We start from the raw sequence: 21,386 nt of genomic DNA on the forward strand, positions 1-21,386 counted from the left end.
AGGCTGTATGATGAAGACTGTTCATCATCATATATTTACTGAGAATTTCCAATCTATTATTTGTTAAATATTTTTAGTAAGTTTATTAAAACTGTACCATAAGCAATAACATCCAGTTCAGTAAACTTCTTAACTAATCATAGGATATCAATTTGTCAGAAATGTACAAAAAAGTAGTTCTGTTGCTTTGGAGTTTGCGGCATTTTATTTTGTTTTATTGCTCGTTTGGTTTTTATACCTAATTACTCTCCCCACAGGAGCTACATGAGTAATAAAACAAACCAGTATTTTTTACTGTTTGCTCAATGAAAATCATCAATCCTAGATCAACAGCTATATAATTTGACTAACGTACTACAAAAATTCCTTGCTTTTTGCCTCAACCTCAAGTTAAGTGACTTTTAACTTGAACACACTTGCAAAAGTACTCACGTCCAAAACTATTTGAAAAAGGAAAAATAATGTGTTTGTGCCAAAAGGGTGCCAAGCAGTTAAAAATATATGTCCACTGGATTTTGCTTATCTCTACTACCCTCTTCCTAAAAGCTTCAGTTAGGAGAAGAAGAGCAGACAGATATAAAGTAGATTATGGGGGCATAATGCACCCAGCCAGCCGTCTGGAATCAAGGCTGGAAAGCTGAAAGCAGAAGGAGGGTGAGGATGTACTTTCTGAAATGCCTGGAAAAAACATTCTGGTCAGGAGATGCCAGAGATTTTGAGGCTCCATCAAGCCACTGGCCTGGACCCAGGTAATGGTTTTTCCTTGCCCTCAGCTGTCCGCTGCTAGGGTTCTCCAGCAAAGAGAGAAAGGAAAAGTGGTGGAAGAGAATGAGGAGCAGCTTCCAGCCCACCTCTCTGCAACTGAGAGGGTAAAAAGGGCCAAGCACTGCAGGCTGACACTTACAGAGGGCCTGGCGCTTCCACAAAGCAGTCTGGGAGGATTACTGGGCGCTGGCAACCTGGTCTAAAAGGGGCAGTGAAGCAGACTGATGAAAGTCCGTCTAAGTTCGGTAACAGTGACGCTGTGGGCACACAGGCAGCGCGCTGGAGCTGGCAGAGACGTGGGAGCAGAGGTCTAGCCCGTCAGGTGGCCGTTAGGAAAAAAGCTACATGGTTAAAGCTTGCTCCCTTAGCCCTTCAGGGCTGCCCAACTCGCTTGCTGAAGCCTGAAAGCACAAACTGCCAGCAGAACGGCATTTCTAATCAGGGGATAAAAATAAAAGCCCTTGGAAAACCCTCCCTTGCCTAATCCTGGCTGCCCTGCCCCCACCAACCAGGAGGAGCAAGGTATCCGGCCAAGGGCGAAGTTCCGGACCTGCAGAGGTTAATTATCTTGCTAGTCTTTTACCTCCAGATCACCGCTGTGCTACCCAATCCCTTCTGCCTGGCATTTTTCTTCAATTTTAATATCAGGAGTTTCACACGCCTGCCAGAGCTCCTGGACTCGGCAAAAGGGCCCATATACCTGTCAGCAAACTGATAAGAACTTTAAAATGACTCCGCAGGGCCTCTTTATAAAGAAGAGCCAAAGAACCCCATAAAGAAAGAGGGCAGGGGCCACGGAAACCAGCCGCTCACACTGTTTTAACGTGGCATTAAAATGAGCTGCAGATTTATGGCAGTGTTTTAGCCCCTGGCCCAAGTCATCTGGGGATGAAGCGCTGGTCTCCGCTCTCCAGCGGGATTTCAAATATGGGATGGAGCTGACTGGAAAGGGATGGGGGAAGGGCGGCAGAGGCAGCAGGAGGAGGAGAGGAGAGGGGAGGGGAAGCAGCAGAGAACAAGGAAAACCATATTCTTTCATTCTCCTTTCAGTAGGAGGTGAACAACAGCTATTCCTAAGAGATACCTGACCGGTCCTCTTAAAATCACATAAAAATATCCTTTATTTTTAGTACATACCTAGTAAAACTCTAGTTCTTCAACTGTTCACCACCCAAATGTCAATTCTGATTTTGACTTTTCTCTTTAAGCTTATTTTTTAATCTTCTAGTTCAAAAAAATGAATAAATGATCTAGCAGAGAACATGCTAAAAGGGGGGGAGGTAGGGTAGGCGGAGACTCAGTACAAAAACTTTTCTCATTGGAAAGGGGAAAAAGTAATAGTACTTTATCCAAATGTGCCAATGAATTTTTTTTCTTTAAGGCCAGCTAGAGAACCACCGATTTTCATAAGCCATCCTGATCCTAACAGAAAAACAGGAGGTGAACCTGCCTCCATGCCAAGATGCAGAAAGTACACCAGACCCACAGGAATAAGTTCTGTTTCAAGTTTCCAAGCCCAGAAGCAAATGCATAATACATCCACATTGGTAACTCACTGTGGTTCCTGAAGGCCAAGCTCCATACCAGGAGGCTCCTGCCAGTGTTCAAACACAGACCCAGGGGCTTCCCTGGTGGCGCAATGGTTGAGAATCTGCCTGCCAATGCAGGGGACACGGGTTCGAGCCCTGGTCTGGGAAGATCCCACATGCCGCGGAGCAACTAGGCCCGTGAGCCACAATGACTGAGCCTGCGCGTCTGGAGCCTGTGCTCCGCAACAAGAGGCCGCGATAGTGAGAGGCCAGCGCACCGCAATGAAGAGTGGACCCCGCTTGCCGCAATTGGAGAAAGCCCTCGCACAGAAACGAAGACCCAACACAGCCATAAATAAATAAATAAATAAAATTAAAAAACAAAAAACACAGACCCAGGCAGAGCGCTCCCAGATGATGGCCAGCAGGCAGACCCAAATCTAGATGCTTTAAGTAAATGATTTCATTTAATCAACACAATTGCTCTATCGTATTATTACCCCCAGGTCTGAGATAAGAAAATCGATGCTTGGCAAAGTTAAGTAATCTGCCTACACTCACGAAGCTGATAGACAGACACCACAGCTTGGGATGCAAATTCAGGTCTCTCCGAGTCAAAAGCCCATGTGGTTTCCACTACCAACATTTCTCAAACTTTCTGGACTGGGACCCACACTAAGAAACATACAAATACATTTTATACTGCAACTCACCACGTGCATTCATACAAAAGAAACAAAGGTTTCAGGAAATATTTACCCTTGCTATGTGATAATCTAGTATCTTTCTATTATCTTTCATTTTTAAAAAATAAAATGCCAGTCAAGACCCACTGAATTGACTTCATGATCTACTAATGAATCATGAGACCCTCAGTTTGGAAAATACTGCAGTACCCAATGTCCCCCTTTCCCCAAAAAAATCATCGGCTGGAAACAGAAAACCTGGGTTCAAGGGTAGGCTCAGCTCTGACCCTAGCAATTCATTCTCAAGATCACTTGAACTCTAGGGTTTATACATCATTTATAAAATAGGAGAAAAGGGTTGAATAACTTCTAAGGTCCCTTCCAGCTCTTTGATTTTTTTCCCTCAGTCTCCTTAATTGATACTGCTTTCCCCTCTCATCACACATCCTTTCATTACTCTCCACTTGTCACTGTCCTTCCCTTCCTTCTAATTCCCTGCAAAGTTCTCTGCTACTGGTATTCCAAGTCCCCCCCCTCGGGCTGCTCCATCTGACCTACCGAGTCTTTCCCACAGAAGCCAACCTCTGGGAGAAGGTCAGTACCTCTCGAAGCATCCTCTCTCCCTACTCGAGGCCAGCCAGTCGTGAAGCCCCCTTCACCTCCTGATCCGTTCCTGACTCTCCACAGTACGACTGAGTGACAGCACTTCTGGCCTCTTCATTCATGTACTACTGAAAGTACTCTCCCCAGCACCCTGATGGCCTTTCTTATAGACAGGATCTGTGTCCCTCCCTCCCTTTTCAAAAATCTCCCTCAGTGTGCCTATACAATTCTAGGAACAAAGCAGGTACTCAATACGTATTTATTTGACGGGTTTGCATTATGAAATCAAGGACTCTAATTCTCGTAGATTTAGAGAATATTTAGGTGGGCTGCTCCAGGAAAAGTCGCCAAACCAATTAAAACTGGCATCACAATACAATAAGCGAGCATTTACAGACAGAGCTCCATCTACTACCCATGGTGCTCGCCATGGACAAGGTACGCCCAGGTTGCCAAGGAAAGCAGCTTTATGGTCTCTCCATCTGGACTGTGAGGATTTAAATCTCAGAAGCTATACAAAATAACTGCAAATCAGCCCATACCTTAAAGACAGGAAAATTTATTTACAGGCCCTAGTGCACTATAAATTTGAGACAGTTCTATTAAAATGCTTTTCTTGGCTTCCCATCAGATACTTGGCAAGAGTCTTTTTCCAATAAGGTTCTTAATACTAAAGTTGAAAAAAAGAAAAGTTAAACACATAAAAATGCTCTTCCTTAAGAGTTTCGATTAAATGAGTCCTTATTTTATCCTACTTTAAACATACATTGACCGGTCTCCTTCCCAATATGGATTTATACATTCAGGAAAACTCCAACAGAGTATACAGTGCTACTGAAACAAAATTATGAAACTCAAAATATCCCGTAATCACACTCTTCCCCAAGGCTCTCCCACTGGCCAAAGAGCCTGACTTTGTATCAGACCATGGTTGTCTGTTTCACAGGGAGAACTCCAGGGATCAGGTCAGTGTGTTTGTTGAAGGGTAAGTGATGCAGTAGCTTTTTTTAGGGCAAGTACAAAAGCAGGGATGGGGAAATAGAGCTTGGAGTGGCATGCTGGGACTGGAGAGCGGGGGGGTGGGGGCGTGTGGGGGGGCGGTAGGAAGGGAAGCAGGGAACACTTGGCATTTTTTAAAAGCCCTGAGAGTTCAGTTTATGTATATTAAAAATTTTTCAATTTCACAGTGGGGGGGATAAGAGTGACAGACATTATAATATTGATCCTGGAAATGAGAAGTGAAATCTTTTCCACATTCTTCATAACATATTTCCAGGGATGTGTCCAGTCCCAAATGTCTCAAGCAACCACGTTTTGGGGAAGACTATCCAATACGCAGTTAGCTTGAATTACTGGGAAGGGCATCCTCATTTTCAGCCTCGATCCAGGCCACAAAGCTCTATAATTTGAATAAAGTTGTGGGCAGCAAAAGAGTATGTTCCCTGTCTGTCCCTTACATATTGTGTGGTCTCGGGAGGATCACTTTACGTCTCTTTTCTTCAGTTTCCTCACATTAAAAAATTCGGATTACTCCTCTTGCTGCCTATCTCACTACTCTGTTTACAGAGTTTGCTTTGTAAATTGTGTGTGTGTGGCGGGGGGCGGGGGGGGGCGAGCAGGGGGAGGGAGGGAGGGAGAAAGGGACACAGACTGCTGTGTAGCTATCAATGGACACAACAGTCAAGCCACCAGCACAGGGAACCCTCAGAGAACACATCCCTCTGGACTGCTGAGGCTTCTAGATATCCGAGGGTTTACACCTTTAAGTGAATCACAAAACCTTTTTAAAAAATAAAAACAAATATTTTAGATAGAAAACTTTATAAAATATTTTACATGAAAGCCAATATTTTAAAAATATATATACACTAAACAAAATTTAAACCTTCACTTAAAGACTGCAGGGCATCACCAAGAAGAGCCATTTCTGTATTTCCTCATTTTTTTTTTTTTTTTTTTTTTTAATAAATTTATTTATTTTATTTTATTTTATTTTGGCTGCGTTGGGTCTTCATTGATGCGTGCGGGCTTTCTCTAGTTGCGGCGAGCGGGGGCTACTCTTCGTTGCGGTGAGCGCGCTTCTCACTGCGGTGGCTTCTCTTGTTGCGGAGCACAGGCTCTAGGCGCGCACAGGCTTCAGTAGTTGCGGCACCTGGGCTCAGTAGTTGTGGCTCACGGGCTCTAGAGCGCAGGCTCAGTAGCTGTGGCACGCAGGCTTAGTTGCTCCGCGGCATGTGGGATCTTCCCGGACTAGGGCTCGAACCCATGTCCTCTGCATTGGCAGGCGGATTCTTAACCACTGTGCCACCAGGGAAGTCCCTTTCCTCAGTTTTAAGATGCCCCATCAATGACATCAGTTTTAAGATGCCCCATCAATGACATCTTCAAGGGGATGAAATAGAAACTATATTCAATGTTCAAAGTGATGGTAAGACTCATTTGGATGCCAGAATCCAAAATATGAAAAACAAACACACACACACATACTTCTTTGAACCGAGGAATTCCGCCATCTTACAATGACACACCCATATCGTGAAGTGCACACAGCAGTCTGCATATATCCAAAGTGCTGAGAGTTCTATTTTTAAAATAGTTTTTCCGTCTTCTCTATTCATGCCTGACTGGCAGATGACCCATCTCACAGACCCTCAGGTGTAGTCTTTCTCTCTTTCAAATTTGTCACTTTTAAACTACTATGGCTATGGAAAGCGGATAATTCAATGTGCTGAAATTGCGTGTAAACAGGATAAAATCGCAGCCTCCTGTCGGGGTTCTCCCCAGAATAAAATGCATGAGCTCTGGTGGACGCACACACACTTACTGTCCTGTGGTCTCTTCTGCTCTCTCCTCCCGCACAGCTACACCTAACTACAGTCCTGCTAGGTGAGGGTACCACAGTTTCTTCATTGGAAGTGTTCTTTTTCCTAATCAGCCCATTATACCTTCAAGTACTCCTACATAGCACAAATATTTGGTAGGCTTAGTAGGAAAATATGAAGGCAGACTGAGATGGGTCAGTGTAATAGATTGAAAAGAAACGGATACTTTAACTTAGCCAAGCGTTAAAGGAGAGATAGGGCAAAGAAGATGCTGAATGTTTCTGCCACCTCAAAGGCTCCTAGTCAATTGAGTACAAAGAAGAGTTCAAAGGCAAGGCAGGCTCCTGACTTCCACCTCCTAGTGTGGCTGAGGTTAGAGGTCACTGCTGGTGGAGCCACTGACCAATAAAAGAATGTTTGGAAACTCCGTGCAACAGATAAACTGGGGATCCGTTTACGCCTTCCTCCCTATCCACACAAACACTTCTAACTATACAGTCCAGTGTCTATTCAGCCCTCCAATATCCCAGACTGCTTTCCTTTCCACTGTGATTCAAAGGGAGACTGGGGATGTGAATGTTCCATTTGACTATAGAAAAATACTTGGTTGCATACTTCTTCCTGGTTTCCAATGTGAGAAAGATGGTTGACAGGACTCCCCATCTTTAAGGCTTACATCAAATGCTACCTCCCCAGTAAAGCTGTCCCTAACAGCTTTGACCCGTACTTCCTCCCATTTCAGACCCCTAACATCCTTTGGAAAACCTGCACCATCTTCTCAGCTTTCTTCGGGCTTATACCCACATATCCCCAAGATGGCTGTTAGGCCTCTGTGGGTGGGGATCACAGGTTGCTGATCATCTCCCATCATCTCCCCTTGGGAAAAAAACATAATTAGGGCTGCACTGAATTAATTAACTAGTTAATTTAGCTCATAGGACAATAAAAGGCTGACTGATAAGTTGGCTTTATACTGCTCCAACTATTAACCTCTAATTGAAGGAACTGGTTTTTAACTTAACCACAAAAAACCCCGTAAGCCACCCCAGCTCTTTCAATGCCACATATGCCAGTACTGCTGGCTGTTTGCCTTTAGGGGTAGACAACACAGATGCAGGTTGTACTTCAAAAATCTTACCTTGACCCCAGCTCTTACTTCAGGGTCTAGCCCTGCATTTAACGTTATGGCTGCTTCACTAGCGCATCTAAGGTCAGGTGGAAAACTTAATTAGGTTTCCTTGTCAGGCAGAATATCTTTCTCTCTTGGTACATCCTAACTCCCGAGTCATGTTAAGGATTTTCACCATGTATTCAGTGATCAGATTATAGCCCCTGAACTCTAAGCTGCAACAGGTTACTGCAGTACCTTCGTCACCAAGATCCCACCCCACATCTCTGGGGTCAATTCAGAAACTCTGGCTCTATTCCATCACAGGAGAGCAGAACCCTGTGCTAAGTGCAGGAAGGAGCGGGTCTCGAGAGAGCGGCTCTGAGGACAATATCAATGTAGCTCACGGCACTTAGGACTTCTTGGAAACAAATACTCAAAAGGAAAAATGAGTCACTTAAAAGTGGATGGAGCCCTCTGCTGGCTACGACTGTCCACGCAGGCCCTTGAGCAGGTTCTGAGCTGCTGAGCAAGAAAATCAGACCCTCTGTTCCTCGGTCTCAGCTCATTCTAACATGATCAACCAGGGGTTCCAAGGTATCAGCTACTGATGCAACAGGTTTTCCCCTAAAAGTTTATGCCTGTCTTACAAGAAGACTCAAATTTGACCTCCCTAAAGAGAATTCACTAAGGTGTAAAAACTTTCCAGAACCAAGTGTGTGCTATTTTTTCAGTTACTCCTGCCAAGGTCAGATTAAATCAATGGAGGGTATACAGAAGGCAAAATGACAAGCATATTCTGGAAAGAACAAAAGAACTGTCTCTAATCTTAGAGAGATGATTAACTATCAATAGAAAAGTGGTTCCCAATCACAGAAATTTTGCTCCTAGGGGGGCATTTGGCAACGTCTAGAGACATTGCCGGTTGTCACAATTTGGGAGACAGGTGTACTGTTGGCATCTGGCAGCTGAACTTATTCATCCTTTGTAACTATCTGGGAATTGCTTCAACCAGATAATCTCACCTCTAGTTGAGATCAGTCCAGTCTAGAAATGTGAGGTTGGGAGAAGAAAAGAGGTCATTTTGGGGATGTAGAATATTCAGAGAAAGGGGAGCAGGACTAAACGGGGCATGGCAGCAGAGTGTGTCAGAAGGTCTGAAAATAGCACAGAGAAAAGAGGCATCAGCAAGCAGAAGGGAGATTTAGAACAGGAGGCAGGAAAGTAACAAGACTGCCTTTATTCTGCAAGTTGACATAATGTAGGTTATTCACCACCAGAGACAGTAACTGGCCCTCATGACAGGAGGTGGTCATGGGAAAGAGATGACCACTTAATTATTAATGTTGTCAAGGACAAGAGTTTCACAGCGTTTTTTAACAGCTGAATGGAACATGAGAGATGATCTAGCCAATGCCTTGATTTCATAAATGAGGAAAGGAAAGTCCAAGGAGCTTTGGTAACTCGTCACGGTTGTATAATTAATAGGGACAGACCCAGGGCTCAAACTCGAGTCTTTTGACTCCAAGTGTGTCTCTTTAAACCAAAATAACCTAAAAGCACACTGTTTTAAGTAACCTTTAGTCATTCCATCTCAACGGTTCTATGATTCCGAGCCTGTCACCGAAAACGCCGGCCAGGCTCGTCTCAGACCTGTGGTTCCCAAACCAAGCTCCCGGAAAACAAGGGCATTCTGTGAGCTGACAGTGGGCGCTCTGCTTGGGAACTAAGTGATTCTCTTTCCAACACGAAGGTGGCCGGGGGGAGAAGGTAACTGGACAGAACTTGGCTCACTTTTACCTACCCAGTGTTTTCTTAGCCTTTTAGACTAAATCTAGAAAAAGATGATATCTGATTTAGCAGATGATTCTCTATTTAATTATGTTAACAAATCAAGATGCCATAAAAAGAAACACAAAGAGCATAAACACCAGCGCCCTTCAAGGAGCATTTTCTTCTACATGAGTTGTAAGAATCACAGGTTTAGATCAAGAATGTAGAGATCTCTAGACTGATTTTCTAATTCACTAAAAGTCAGATGAGGTCAGGAATTAAGTAACAAACAGGGAAGCCCAGAAACTTAAAACGAACACGGGTGTGCTATGAAAAAACTTCAGGGAGGCTAAACTCAACCTGTGATTTGTTTTCAAATCAGAACACCGAAATGTTTTACAGATGAGGCTACTGAGGTCCAGAGAAGGCAGATCCTTGGCCAAGGGCACAGAGTTAGTAACTGGGCAAGCTGGCATTCAACACAGGCAGTCTGGGCTAAGAACCTACAGACTCAATTACTGTGTGATGTGCCATCTCTGTGGTTTAAGAAGCTCGGTACCAAAATAAAGAGGTGGACTGACCACATTCACTAACTCCCTCTTAAAACCCTAAAATGACAATTAAGGGGAATTTCTAAAAATTAAGGCATAATCACTGAAAGATAAAGAGAACGGGGGAGGAGATAACAGCAACAAAATGTGGAAGCGGAAAAGCAGAAGGAAAGGTGGTAGCTGACGCTATAGGCCCAAGAGAGCACATCCTAGATCAGCTGAGAAAAATCTGAGTTCCGCTGCAGAAACTCAGGGGAAAAGGCAGTGCTCAGAGCAGGAGGACAGATGGAAAATGCATTTAGGAAGCAGTTAGAAGCCCAGAATTCCTCCCCATTCCACACAGCTGGGTGACTGCCCTGCCTTCGCCCAGACAGAGGCCTGAGGCTCGTTCCTGGGACAAGGTTAGACACAGGGGGGCATGGGGCAGTTACATCCTCAACGCTGAGAGCCCTCCAAACCTCTTCTCCAGCTCAGCACCTACACAGATAATTTTGATAGAAATAAAAACTTGTTAAAATCCATTAAAAAAAAAAAAAGAATTGGAGAAAACCATAATCTGAAAGGATACATGCACCCCAATATTCACTGCGGCTCTGTTTACAATAGCCAAGACACGGAAGTAACCTAAATGTCCATCAACAGATGAACGGATAAAGAAGATGTGGTGCATATGTACAATGGAATATTACTCAGCCATGAAAAAGAATGAAGTAATGCCATTTGCAGCAACATGGATGGACCCAGAGATGATCATACTAAGTGAAGTAAGTCAGACAGAGAAAGACAAATATCATATGATATCACTTATATGTGGAATCTAAAAAAATGGTACAAATGAACTTATTTACAAAACAGAAATAGAGGGACTTCGCGGGCGGTCCAGTGGTTAAGACTCTGTGCTTCCAACGCAGGGCGCGTTCAGTCCCTGGTTAAGGAACTAATATCCCACATGCTGCGCTGCGTGCCACACGGCACAGCCAAAAAAATAAATAAATTAAATAAAATAGAGTGGATATAGGTATATGTATAACTGATTCACTGTACAGTAGAAACTAACACAACATTGTAAATCAACTATGCGCCAATAAAAATTAAAAAAAAAAAAAAAAAAAAAGGAAAAAAAGAAACAGAAACAACATGCACAGTACCAATACCGGGATAGTCTTTTTTCAGTTTTTAACTTGTTTCACATTTAAGCCCAACTAAACTTCTTTTGGGAGAGAGAAAGGGCAGCAGGACTAGACAGGACACGCGGTGGATGCGTTAGACAGTGGAGAGCAGCCCAGGGGAAGGGCCATCAGAAGGCGGACGAGAGACCTGGCGGGGGAAGAGGGAGGGTGTACGTGTTCTGGGGAGAGGAGGGCACCTCTGAGTCACGAGGGCCGCCGAAGGGGGATCCAGGCCAGCTGTGACACCAAGACACTCTCGAGGGCAAAGCTCCTCAGAAGCACCACCCTGAAACGTGCTGGCTTCCACAGCCGTCTCAGTCACCAGAACCCTCACCTGCCGTGTAAACCACCTTCCAGAGAGGGGCAGCTCTGCGTCCTGAACATACCGCTGAGGTGTGACCCTAGCGTCACAGCAGGCTTATTACCTCAGGAGCGTTTCTGAATCTCTGATAGTTATTATTCCAAACCTTACCTGATGCAACTCCCTAACACTGCTGTCCTCTTTTAAGTTTGGTTGGTCAACGCAGTGGAGGAAATAAATCCCACTCCCCCATTCAGCAGCCGTCGCTCTGTACCCAAGCAGCCAAGGCCACCCTTTCACGTCACCCACGTCCCCGCCCCAACAGGGCTGCCTGGCCCCTTACCTGTCTCTGCATTTCTTCAATCTGTCTTTGGGGGATGCTCTGCAGAATACTGTACACATGTGGCATCTTTTCTTCTGGCACAGCCACCGATGCTCTAGAGACAAGAGCAAAACAACTGATGGGCGCGCAGCCCTGTCCACAAAGCGCTGCTACGTACATTTCTTGTTTAATTCTCACAAGCAGAAGCAACAACACCTCAAACTACCCTCAGCCCCACAGTCCTTGCAGTGAGTAGTCCCTCTTCCTTGCCCCTTTCTCAGGGCCGGCCAGCTCGGAGGAGCTCCCACCAGCTCCATCTCTCGGCTCCCCATCACCACTCCATTCATCTCCCCTCCTCCGTCCACTCCCCACTGTGCTTCAGCCGCACAGGTACCCTCTCAGTCTCCTGAACATACCACACTCTGCCTAATCACAAGGGCTTTGCGTGTCCAATTCTGCCTACCTGGTACTCTTCTTCACTCTTCACTGCCCGCTCTGAATTAACAATGACTCTTCTCCTTTAGCTATATTCCCCAATCCATTCATTTATTCAGCATATATTTATGGAACCCCTACGATGTGCTAGGTCCTGGCAATACAGCAGTGAACAAATCAGACATGCAAGGAAGGCCAGGGAGTGAGAGGACCAGGGGAATACCCGAGGGAGAGCATTCCAGAAGGAACAATAAGCAAAAGGCCCTGAGGAAGCAGGGTGTCGGGAATGTTCCAGCAACAGCAAGGAGGCCAGTGTGGCAGGAGCACAGTAAAGAAGGTGGAGAATACCAGGCGATGAAGAGAAACAGGGGAGGGAGGGTCACAGCAAAGCCTCTGGGGTCTCCCTGGCCGTTTAAGGACTTACGCTTTCATTGAGATAGAAAACCACAGAAGGTGTCAGGAAAGCACGGCATGATCTGGTTATGTTCCAACAGGATCATTCTGCCTGAAGTGTTAGAACAAACTACAGAAAGCAGGAGCGGAAGCAGGGAGAACAGCTGGGGCCCACTGCATGGTCCAGGCAAGGGATGCTAAGAGGGAGGAGGTGATGAAAGTGACGAGGGAGCGGAGCCAGCAGGACGTGCCGCCAGATTAGAGATGGTGCATAAGGGAGAAAGGGCTCGATGACAACTTACCCTTCATGGATTCAGCAGAGTTGGTCATTATATTTGTCTAAGTTAATTTATTAAAATCTGAAACCCCCTCCGCCCACTAGCCTAGTCCATTAGGATGGAACCACGTCTGGTCCCACTCACCAGCATATCCCAAGCACCTGGTATATTGCCTAGCACAACTGCACTTAATAAATACTTGTTAAATAAGTAAATGATTTCTACCATACAGATGGGAAAACTGAGGCTCAAAAAGATTAAATGACTGGCAAGATCACAAAGCTAGCCAGTAGTAGAGCTGGTTATCTGAACCCCAGCCTTTTGGCTTCAAATCCAGAGCCCTTCCACCACTTGTCCATAATTACAACTACCCAAGCACATCTAGATCCTCGTAGGAATGAATATCTTCTCAGACTCAGCTCAGAGTCACTGCCTCTGAGAAGCCCTACCCAACCCCAGAGCCAGCAAGGGTATGTGTCTCTTCCTCCCTCTCCAAGCATCCCATCCAGCCAGGGCTGCATCTCAGCTCTGCATCTGGTAATCACTGGCTTACTTGTCTATCTCCCACCACTGGACTAAGAGCTTCTCAGAGGCAAGACCTGACCTTGATCATCTTTGTATCCCCATACCCAACACAGTACCTGGCAAAGAGAGGGTGCTCAATACGTATTTCCACAGATGAATAAGTGACTGGAAGTGGCTCATCACTTCTCCAGGACACAGAGAATCACACACCCTCCTCCTCCAGGCTGAACTGGGCTCCCTCCCTGTTCTGGGTTTCCATAGCCCCCCTGCATGCATCTGTTACAGCGTTTATCATACAATATTATAATTGTTGGTTTGTCTTCCCCACTGGATTCTCACCTCCTTAAGAGCAGAGCCTGTATTATTCACGGTAGGCTTTCCAGTAAATGTGAGATAAATCAAGGTACACATGAATGAATGCTACTTAAATTGTTCAAATACCTGTGGTGACCAGGCTTGAACATGATATCAAAAAAGGTGGGAGAGGAGAAAGCAATTAAGCATTTGCGGCAAAGACAAGCCTGAGAGATATGTACAAACGGAACTCGTTTTCAAAAACCTTTAACCTCCAAAGTCCTGGGGAAATGAAACAACAAGAGACGAGCAGACTATTCCAGGAAGCACAGCACTGACAGTCATATCCAGGCAGGACCCACGTGTGTCCATCTGTCCACTGGGAGTGTTTCTAAGCTTTCACCCATGTGCAGGCGCTCCGCCTCCAGCCAGTACTTTATGCAAATTCAACAGACTCTAGAGCAGTGGTTCTCAACTGTGGCTACAAATCAGAATGGCCCATGGAGCTTCAAAAGTCCTGAGGACAAGGCCCAGGTATGTGTTTAAAAGTTCTTCAGGTGAGTACACTCTACAGTCACAGCTGAGAACCACTGTTCTAGGTCAAGGGTAAACAGCCAGATGGTAAATATTGTAGGTTTTGCAGGCCATGTAATCTCTTGTCATTTTAAACTACAGTACTCAACTCTGCCACTGTCACTCAAAAACAGCCAAAGATCATGTGTAAATGAATGGGTATGCTGGGATTCAATAAAACTTTATTTACAAACACTGGCAGCCTGCCATATTTGGCCCAAAGGCCTGTTGGCCAACCTCGGCTCCAGGCCAACGGACTAACTCTCCTTATGGAAAATATAGCAAAAACAGTCTGAAGGAGTAGTTCTCCTTCAGTAGTTCTCCAACCTAGCTATGCGTTACAATTGCTGGGGGGACTTTTAAAATCCAATCCATGCAGGACTCCTGGTGCAAAGTTTATCAGAAGGTAACACCCACCTCTTCCAGTCAAGAACTTCAGAGAAAGGCAAAATGTAGGAGTCTGCAATGATAACTGGGACACAGCCGGCCCGCAATACGTCACTCAACACCGCCTGGCCCAGCCGAGCTCCTCGAAGGACCACACAAAAAGTAGCCTCCTGCAGGAATACAGGCAGAGGGAGGGATTACATACCAGTTTCGCTGATCTACTTACTCTGATCCCCGCAGACCACCAAGTTCTCTCAAGGGCTGAAGCCAAGCAACACCAAAAATGCTAAAAGGTAACAGGTCACACCAGGAAGACTGAAAAGCTTAAGTGGCTGCGATGTTCCGGTTTTCCACTCTTTGGTGTCAGCGCAATGCCTCCACTGCGGGCATTCTGAAAATGTTCACAACCCACGTCTAGGTCTTCCTCTGGACACTCAACAACGTGACTTTGCAAGGGCTGGATTCTTTCAGTCCTAGTGTGCTGTGTACACACACTGTGGCACAGTGGCTGCACAGCGCTCAGAATACTTACTCCGCCTACCTTGTTATAGAATTATTTGGTCTGGGCCTATCAGTCTCCCTAGAGGACCCCCTAAATAGAAAGTACCAAATCTCCTTTTATCTTTCTACTCCCCATGGCATCTAGCAGTGTGCTTTGCATACAGAAGACATTCATTTCATGAATGCAATGCCTTAGAAAACATATTAAGACAGATATGTTCTATTTAGAAACAATCCATCGAACAAAAAGCAACATCTCAAAAAATTTCTTCCTTGTTCACTCCCTCAAACTTGTACTCGATGTGGGACACGTTTGGGAAAGTGAGAGATGTACAGAAGAAGAAACAGCTGCAATAAGTCAACCAAAATAAGAAAAGACCCCATCTCTAATACTCAGTTTCTCCCAGTTTTTGCCTCTTCAGGAGGAAAAAAAGTTAAAAAACAAAAACACTGTTTAAGCTTTAAAGCTAGAGAAAAGGAAAGTTCTGAAAAATATGAAGAAACTCAACATGCCAAATTCCTCCAGGGATAAACCAGAAAACAGCAAGAGTGGAAAAAGGGCATCAGTCATGGTGGAGGTGCAGGTGGACAGCTCAGCTGGCCCCAAAGAGTCGGTGTCCAGATGTGGACACACGTGCTGATAACCATTTTTCCTGTCTAGACAAAGGTTACTATAAATACTCCTGCTCACATCACCACTGTTATCAGTCAGACATTCCAGAGGAGATGCAGCAGTTTTTGAGAGAAAGTATTTTAACAATCTCAGCATGGGCCAGTTCTCTTTGGAGATTAAAAAAAAAAAAAGAAAAAAAAATCACACCAGTTCCTTGATATTTCTCCTTGAACTAACCTGTCTGTATTTTAAATATTTAAGTGAACAAAACTCAATATCTCCTTTCCTAGCCTCCAGGCCCTTGGAGTGTGAAATATCCTGCTTATAAAACATCCCCAAAAGGACTACTCTGCTTCTGGTTATGGAAGACCTGCCACTTCCACAATACCAGTAGGACATGCTAAGGGTGGCAAAAACACCAAGAGACAAAATGGTAACAAAAAATAAAAACCTCCCACTCAGGAAAAGCTGACCATGGCCTTGTGGGCTGGCACAGTCAGAGGATACAAGCTGCACCTTAGAGAAGGAAGTTTCTCTGGGCTGGATTATGAATACAGTGATAAAAGCAAAATACATATGCCTGCTTTGTCTACGTGGCTTTTTGTAAATCTATGGGATTTGTGCTTTTGCAGTAAGACGAATATTTGGAAGGAGCAGGAACGCTCATAGGCCAAGCAGCTTTGCACAAACAGCACACAGACGCCGAAGCTCCTGGAGGTCCACGGCTGCAGCGAAGAGCAGTTGTGCCTTCCTCTCCCCTTGGGGAGCTCTGCTGGCTGAACGTGCGGAACACCTGTCTGCTGGGGTCAGTTTCACCTCGCGGATGTGACCTGTGCCGAGCCCCGAGAGAGGTGCCGGGCGGCACTCACCTGCAGCACCTGCGGGTAATCGAAGACCTGGTGCTTGTGGCAGCGCTTTCGGGCGGCGGGGATGCCCTCGGAGAGGTTGGTGCACTTGTCCAGGACCAACGCCGCTTCTCCGTGTCTGGCCTGGAGGGCGGCCAGTTCCTCTCTGTACTCGGGATGCAGAGCCATCTGGGACGACAGGAGGAAGTACCGCCGTGGCCTACGAAGGACAAAACGAGGGACTGGGACCTTGCAGCCACTGTGCGAGTCAAGGTGAGACCTACTTTGATATTAAACTTGCGGCAACAAGCATTTTCTCACCCTTCTTTATTCACATTCTTGACTTTTTGGGAAATTATACTCTGGGGCATTGATGAGTATTTAAAATATTATACAATCTAAGAAAGCAATCTATGACTCATTTACATGCTGAAGCATCATGCCGTCATTAAAGATTTCATTTGGGAAAAGTTCTTAATGTTTTGAGGAAATGCTTATAATATGCTGAGCTAAGGGAACATGCTTCACGTGTGTGTGTATGTGTATGTGTAAAGACAGAAACTGACTGACTCGTTGGTTATTTGGAAGAACATCAAATGTTATCATTAGTTCTATATGAGTTATCTGCTCTGAAAAGGAACTGAGAGAGGGCTGCATCCTTCAAACAGGAAAACAAGGGGTCTTAATGGACAGCAGTGGCTGTGAAAGCAGAAGAGGTGAAAGACTGCTTCCGGCTGTTGAGTGGCACCCTATGCCACTCAACATCCCCATCCTCAAGGCCATATGGACTCAGGAAGACCAAACTGGTCATTGAGAACAAGTGGAAAAAACCATCTTCACCAAGGGATGGAACCAGTCTTAACATCTGGATAGCGAGGATGCTTACAAGAAAATGGAGTGAAAGAAGGATTTCCAAGAATCCAGCGCCATTTAAATCTCCACGAGAGACAAAACGTGAGCACAAAGTGAGTAAGCCAGGAGCTGGGGGGAAGACTCTGGGGAGACCAGATGGTAAGTAATTCCCTCCCGCAGGCAGACAGGTTACAGAGCATAAACACGACATGGGCTGAGGGACCAGCAGGAATCACTGTAGAAGAAAGGAAGAATATAAAGCAGGTTCCAGAGGAAATGAAACCCCCATCAGACCTAGAAGCAGGACTCACTTAAATCTACCTCAAACTGGTACAGACCAGGGAAAATACTGAAGATACACCTCTCTGGGTACTGCCACCAGGGAAGATAACAGGAAGCGATGCATAAGGAACTACCCAAAGGCTACAGTCTGAACCCCACTCCCCACCCCACCGCTTTTCTTCTTGCTTTGGGAGAAAGAAAGGGTGATCGTTTTATTTTTCCATTGTTTCTCAGGCTTATCTGGAGGGTCCAGCTGGAGAACACCATATGCATCCACCCATGGCCAAAAAGAATAATCATTCTCTAACGGAGAAGGTGTCACCTTCCCAAGCACTAAGCTTCATGCCCAGAAGACACAGAGCAGTGATGGAGAAGGTGAACCCTCTCCCTGCCAGCGGTTCAGCTCAACAGAGCAGCACTCACCACAGCTGTGCACGGCTCTCAAATCCGCAGAACCATTTCTTCTGGTCATTTCTTTCCACAGCTGAACTAAAAGCAGAGGGTACTGCCCACACCACACAGGGAGGAAAGAAAGGGACAAGCAGATTCCCTAGAACTTCGCCGTCCAACAGCTGTTAGCCACGTGAGACCATTTAAATCTATTAAAATTTAAAATCCAGTTCCTCAGTCACATTAGCCACATTTCAAGTGCTCAACAGCCATAGGTGGCCAGTGGGCACCTGACAGCACAAATACAGATCATCTCCTCACCGACAGTTCTATTTGAGAAAGCTGCCCTGGACGGCAGTGCAGACCCAGAGCCCGGGGTAGAGGCAGGCAGAGGTTAAGAGAGACGCGGAACGGCAGCCCGTCAGGGAGACAGTGCGGATCAGCTGTATCGACTGGTTTCTCTCATCCTGGGCAACTTCCCCCTAAATTACGTTTTATTGAACAATACACTGTATATTTACAGCCAAAAGTATTCCTTCTAGCCACTGAAGCAGACTCTTGAATTCTACTCCCAGCCCTGAGCCTCAATCTTTTTTCTTTTGTAAAAGCATTAATTTTCAGAGGGATGACTTATGATGGGAAGATCACATACAGGAGCACTCTCAGATGATCTCAAAGTGAAGACCATCTCCATTCAAAGTATTTCTGTAATCAAACTTGTCCGTTTAAACAGGAGGAAGATTTACAGTCAAACTCTCAAGACAAGCATGGAAACCACCTTAACAATTAAAGCCATTTGAAAATGAAATGAACTGTCTTGTGAGGTGCTGAGTTCTTTTTATTACAAATCAGAAAACTTTTCATTAAGAAGTAATAGCAAAAGGTATACATTAAGTTAGAGCTGAACGGCCTCTAAAGGTCTTTCCAATTCCCAAGACACTGGTTCTACGGTGGATGTCATGGAGCACTGGGACTTGCTGGATGTTTCTGGAGATTCTCTATTTACATAAAACTGGAGCTCCGGGCTGCTAAGAACAAGAATAGACATGCTGGTATCCAAGGGGGTGTCCACGCAGGAGGATGTAGAGCGCTGGAGTCCTGGAGGGAAGAGGGTGCTTCTGCACAGTGGGGGTGGCCCGCCCACAGGGAATGCTGAAGTCTTAGTGCGGGGAGAGCTTCTACTTGGGGGAAGAGCAGGGAGGTGGCCTGGCACAGAGTACGAGATCCCTAAAAGAGTGACAGGGGAAGGGGTAGAGGTAGTTATGGCCTCCCAGCATGGGATACTGAGACCAGGTGAGGTTAGGAGGGCATCCGGGCAGCCCAGGAGAGTGTTAGAGGCCGGGCAGGCTGAAAGGGAGGGGGAGGGTGATGGCAAGAGTAGCATCACTCCAGTTGGAGGGGGCGGGTCAGACACAAGAAGGGTGAGGAGGATATCTGTCCTGGGGTGATGGGGGGGAGCAGGACCACTACATGAGGGTCAGAGTCTGAGTGGGCGTGCAGTGAGGGGGCAGTGGCAACAATGCGACAGAATTCTGGTCACATACAAGAGGGTTGATCAAATAAGATACTGAGGATGAGGGGAGCCAGATTTCTCACTGTCAGAGAAGGGAATTACAAATATGTAAAGAGAGGGAATTCCCTGGCGGTCCAGTGGTTAGGACTCCGCGCTTTCACTGCCGACGGACCAGGTTTGATACCTGGTTGGGGAACTAGGATCCCGCAAGAGGCGCAGTGAAAAAAAAATATATATATATATATACGGAAAGAGAGAAAACCAGAATGTCCCTGCGGTGTTGGATGGAATTGAAGATACCGATATGAATGCATGGTTTTCAATACATGTAGACACAGAGAGAGAGAGAGAGAGAGAGAGAGAGAGAGAGAGAGAGAGAGAGAGAGGGAGGGAGAGAGAGGGAGAGAGAGGGAGAGAGAGGGAGAGAGAGGGAGAGAGAGGGAGAGAGAGGGAGAGAGAGAGAGGGATCCACCTATATAGACAGAGAAATAAATACAGATGCTAACGTGTGGTGCTCAAAGAAACTCTTGAGTAAAGAAAGACTCTGGGTTGGATTTCACTGTTAAGAACACAGTTCTATTTTTAGACACTCAGCCACCAGGCTCCCTGGGTCCCCACCTACCACTACCATTTTCTACATAAATGTGCAGATGTGAACAAGAGTCTAAAAATGTTCCCCCTGCCTGCATGCTGGCTCTCCCTGACCTGGCAGATGGCTGGGTGATGGAGCAGGCCCATTTTAGTTTTAAGCAAACAAAATCTTAAGGTGGATTTGTTTTTCTTTCAAGGACTAAAATTACCAGCTATGACTTTCATGTTTCCTCCCAGCAGTGCTGATATCGAAGCTTAAGTAAAATCATGCTGAGAACTCAAAGTCTCCCTCAATAGTAACAGTTGTAAACTCCCAATTTAGTTCCTTTTAGAGAGAAAATGACAAGAATTCCAGCTGAGGCCAACACAGCTGTGAGAAGAAGCTATCAATAGCAGCAGTCCTCAGCTTCCCATTGAAAAATACTGAGAGAGATTTAAAATAAAAACAAAGCTCTTACTACTCTATGCAGCCCTCAAGAGATGTGGGAATTCCCTTAAAAAGCAACTCTCACAAAGAGCAACAGATCCCAAATGTTGCCGGGAGGTCACCCACACTGCCTCCTCCCAAGTCCCTAGAAAGTGTGATGAGTCTGGAGCCTGTCTTTGCTTTGCTTTGCTTTTTTCCCCCTTTTTTTCAGAGGGAGAGGAGTGTTGTTTGTAAAAGAAACACCACAACTGCAGGGCCAGACTGCAAAACCGGTGGGGAAATGGAGAGGGCGGGTCCAAGTCGGCCGTAGAAATCCACCCCTTGGCCAGCAGGGGGAGGACCACGCCCATCGCAGCCTTTAGTGTCCTTCTGCTGCCCTTGAAGACAGAGCGCTACTCTATCTAGTTACTGAAACTCAGAAGTCTAGAAATCAACTGCAGCCTTAAGCCATCTAAAGATCTTAATTTCAGCCTATACATAAAAATTAGAGATTACGTTACCAAGAAAATACCACCGAGAGAACAGCCTGTAAATCTTTGAAACTACTCTTTGAAGGTAATTACTGTTCAGAGTGGTTTGCTCTCCTTTGTTTCATCTTCACTGCATCTTTTCCTTTCGGTATGTTTTCTTCCCTGGATTAAGTCTGAAGGGAAGTGACAGTCCTAAACCAATATAAGAGAGCTAGGGACGTCCCTGGTAGCGCAGTGGTTAAGAATCCGCCTGCCAATGCAGGGGACATGGGTTCGAGCCCTGGTCCGGGAAGATCCCACATGCCACGGAGCAACTAAGCCCGTGCGCCACAACTACTGAGCCTGCGCTCTAGAGCCTGCAAGCCTCAACTACTGAGTCCACGGGCCA

General features: G+C 45.7%; 1 protein-coding gene across 1 annotated transcript in view; it reads right to left on the bottom strand.

The window, feature by feature from the left end:
• The window catches only part of EXT2 (exostosin glycosyltransferase 2), a gene marked incomplete at its 5' end in the record, with an annotated part of 138,142 nt that overhangs the window by 89,752 nt on the left and 27,004 nt on the right, over window positions 1-21,386 (bottom strand). Inside the window, 3 exons of the mRNA XM_082342211.1 lie at window positions 11,651-11,744; window positions 14,545-14,684; window positions 16,498-16,693. Of these exons, the coding sequence (XP_082198337.1) occupies window positions 11,651-11,744; window positions 14,545-14,684; window positions 16,498-16,693 (430 nt within the window). The remainder of the gene's footprint in view (window positions 1-11,650; window positions 11,745-14,544; window positions 14,685-16,497; window positions 16,694-21,386) is intronic.

This window comes from Balaenoptera borealis (genome assembly GCF_965194805.1).
Source record: "Balaenoptera borealis genome assembly, chromosome: 11".
In the NCBI taxonomy this organism is placed as follows: Eukaryota; Metazoa; Chordata; class Mammalia; order Artiodactyla; family Balaenopteridae; genus Balaenoptera; species Balaenoptera borealis.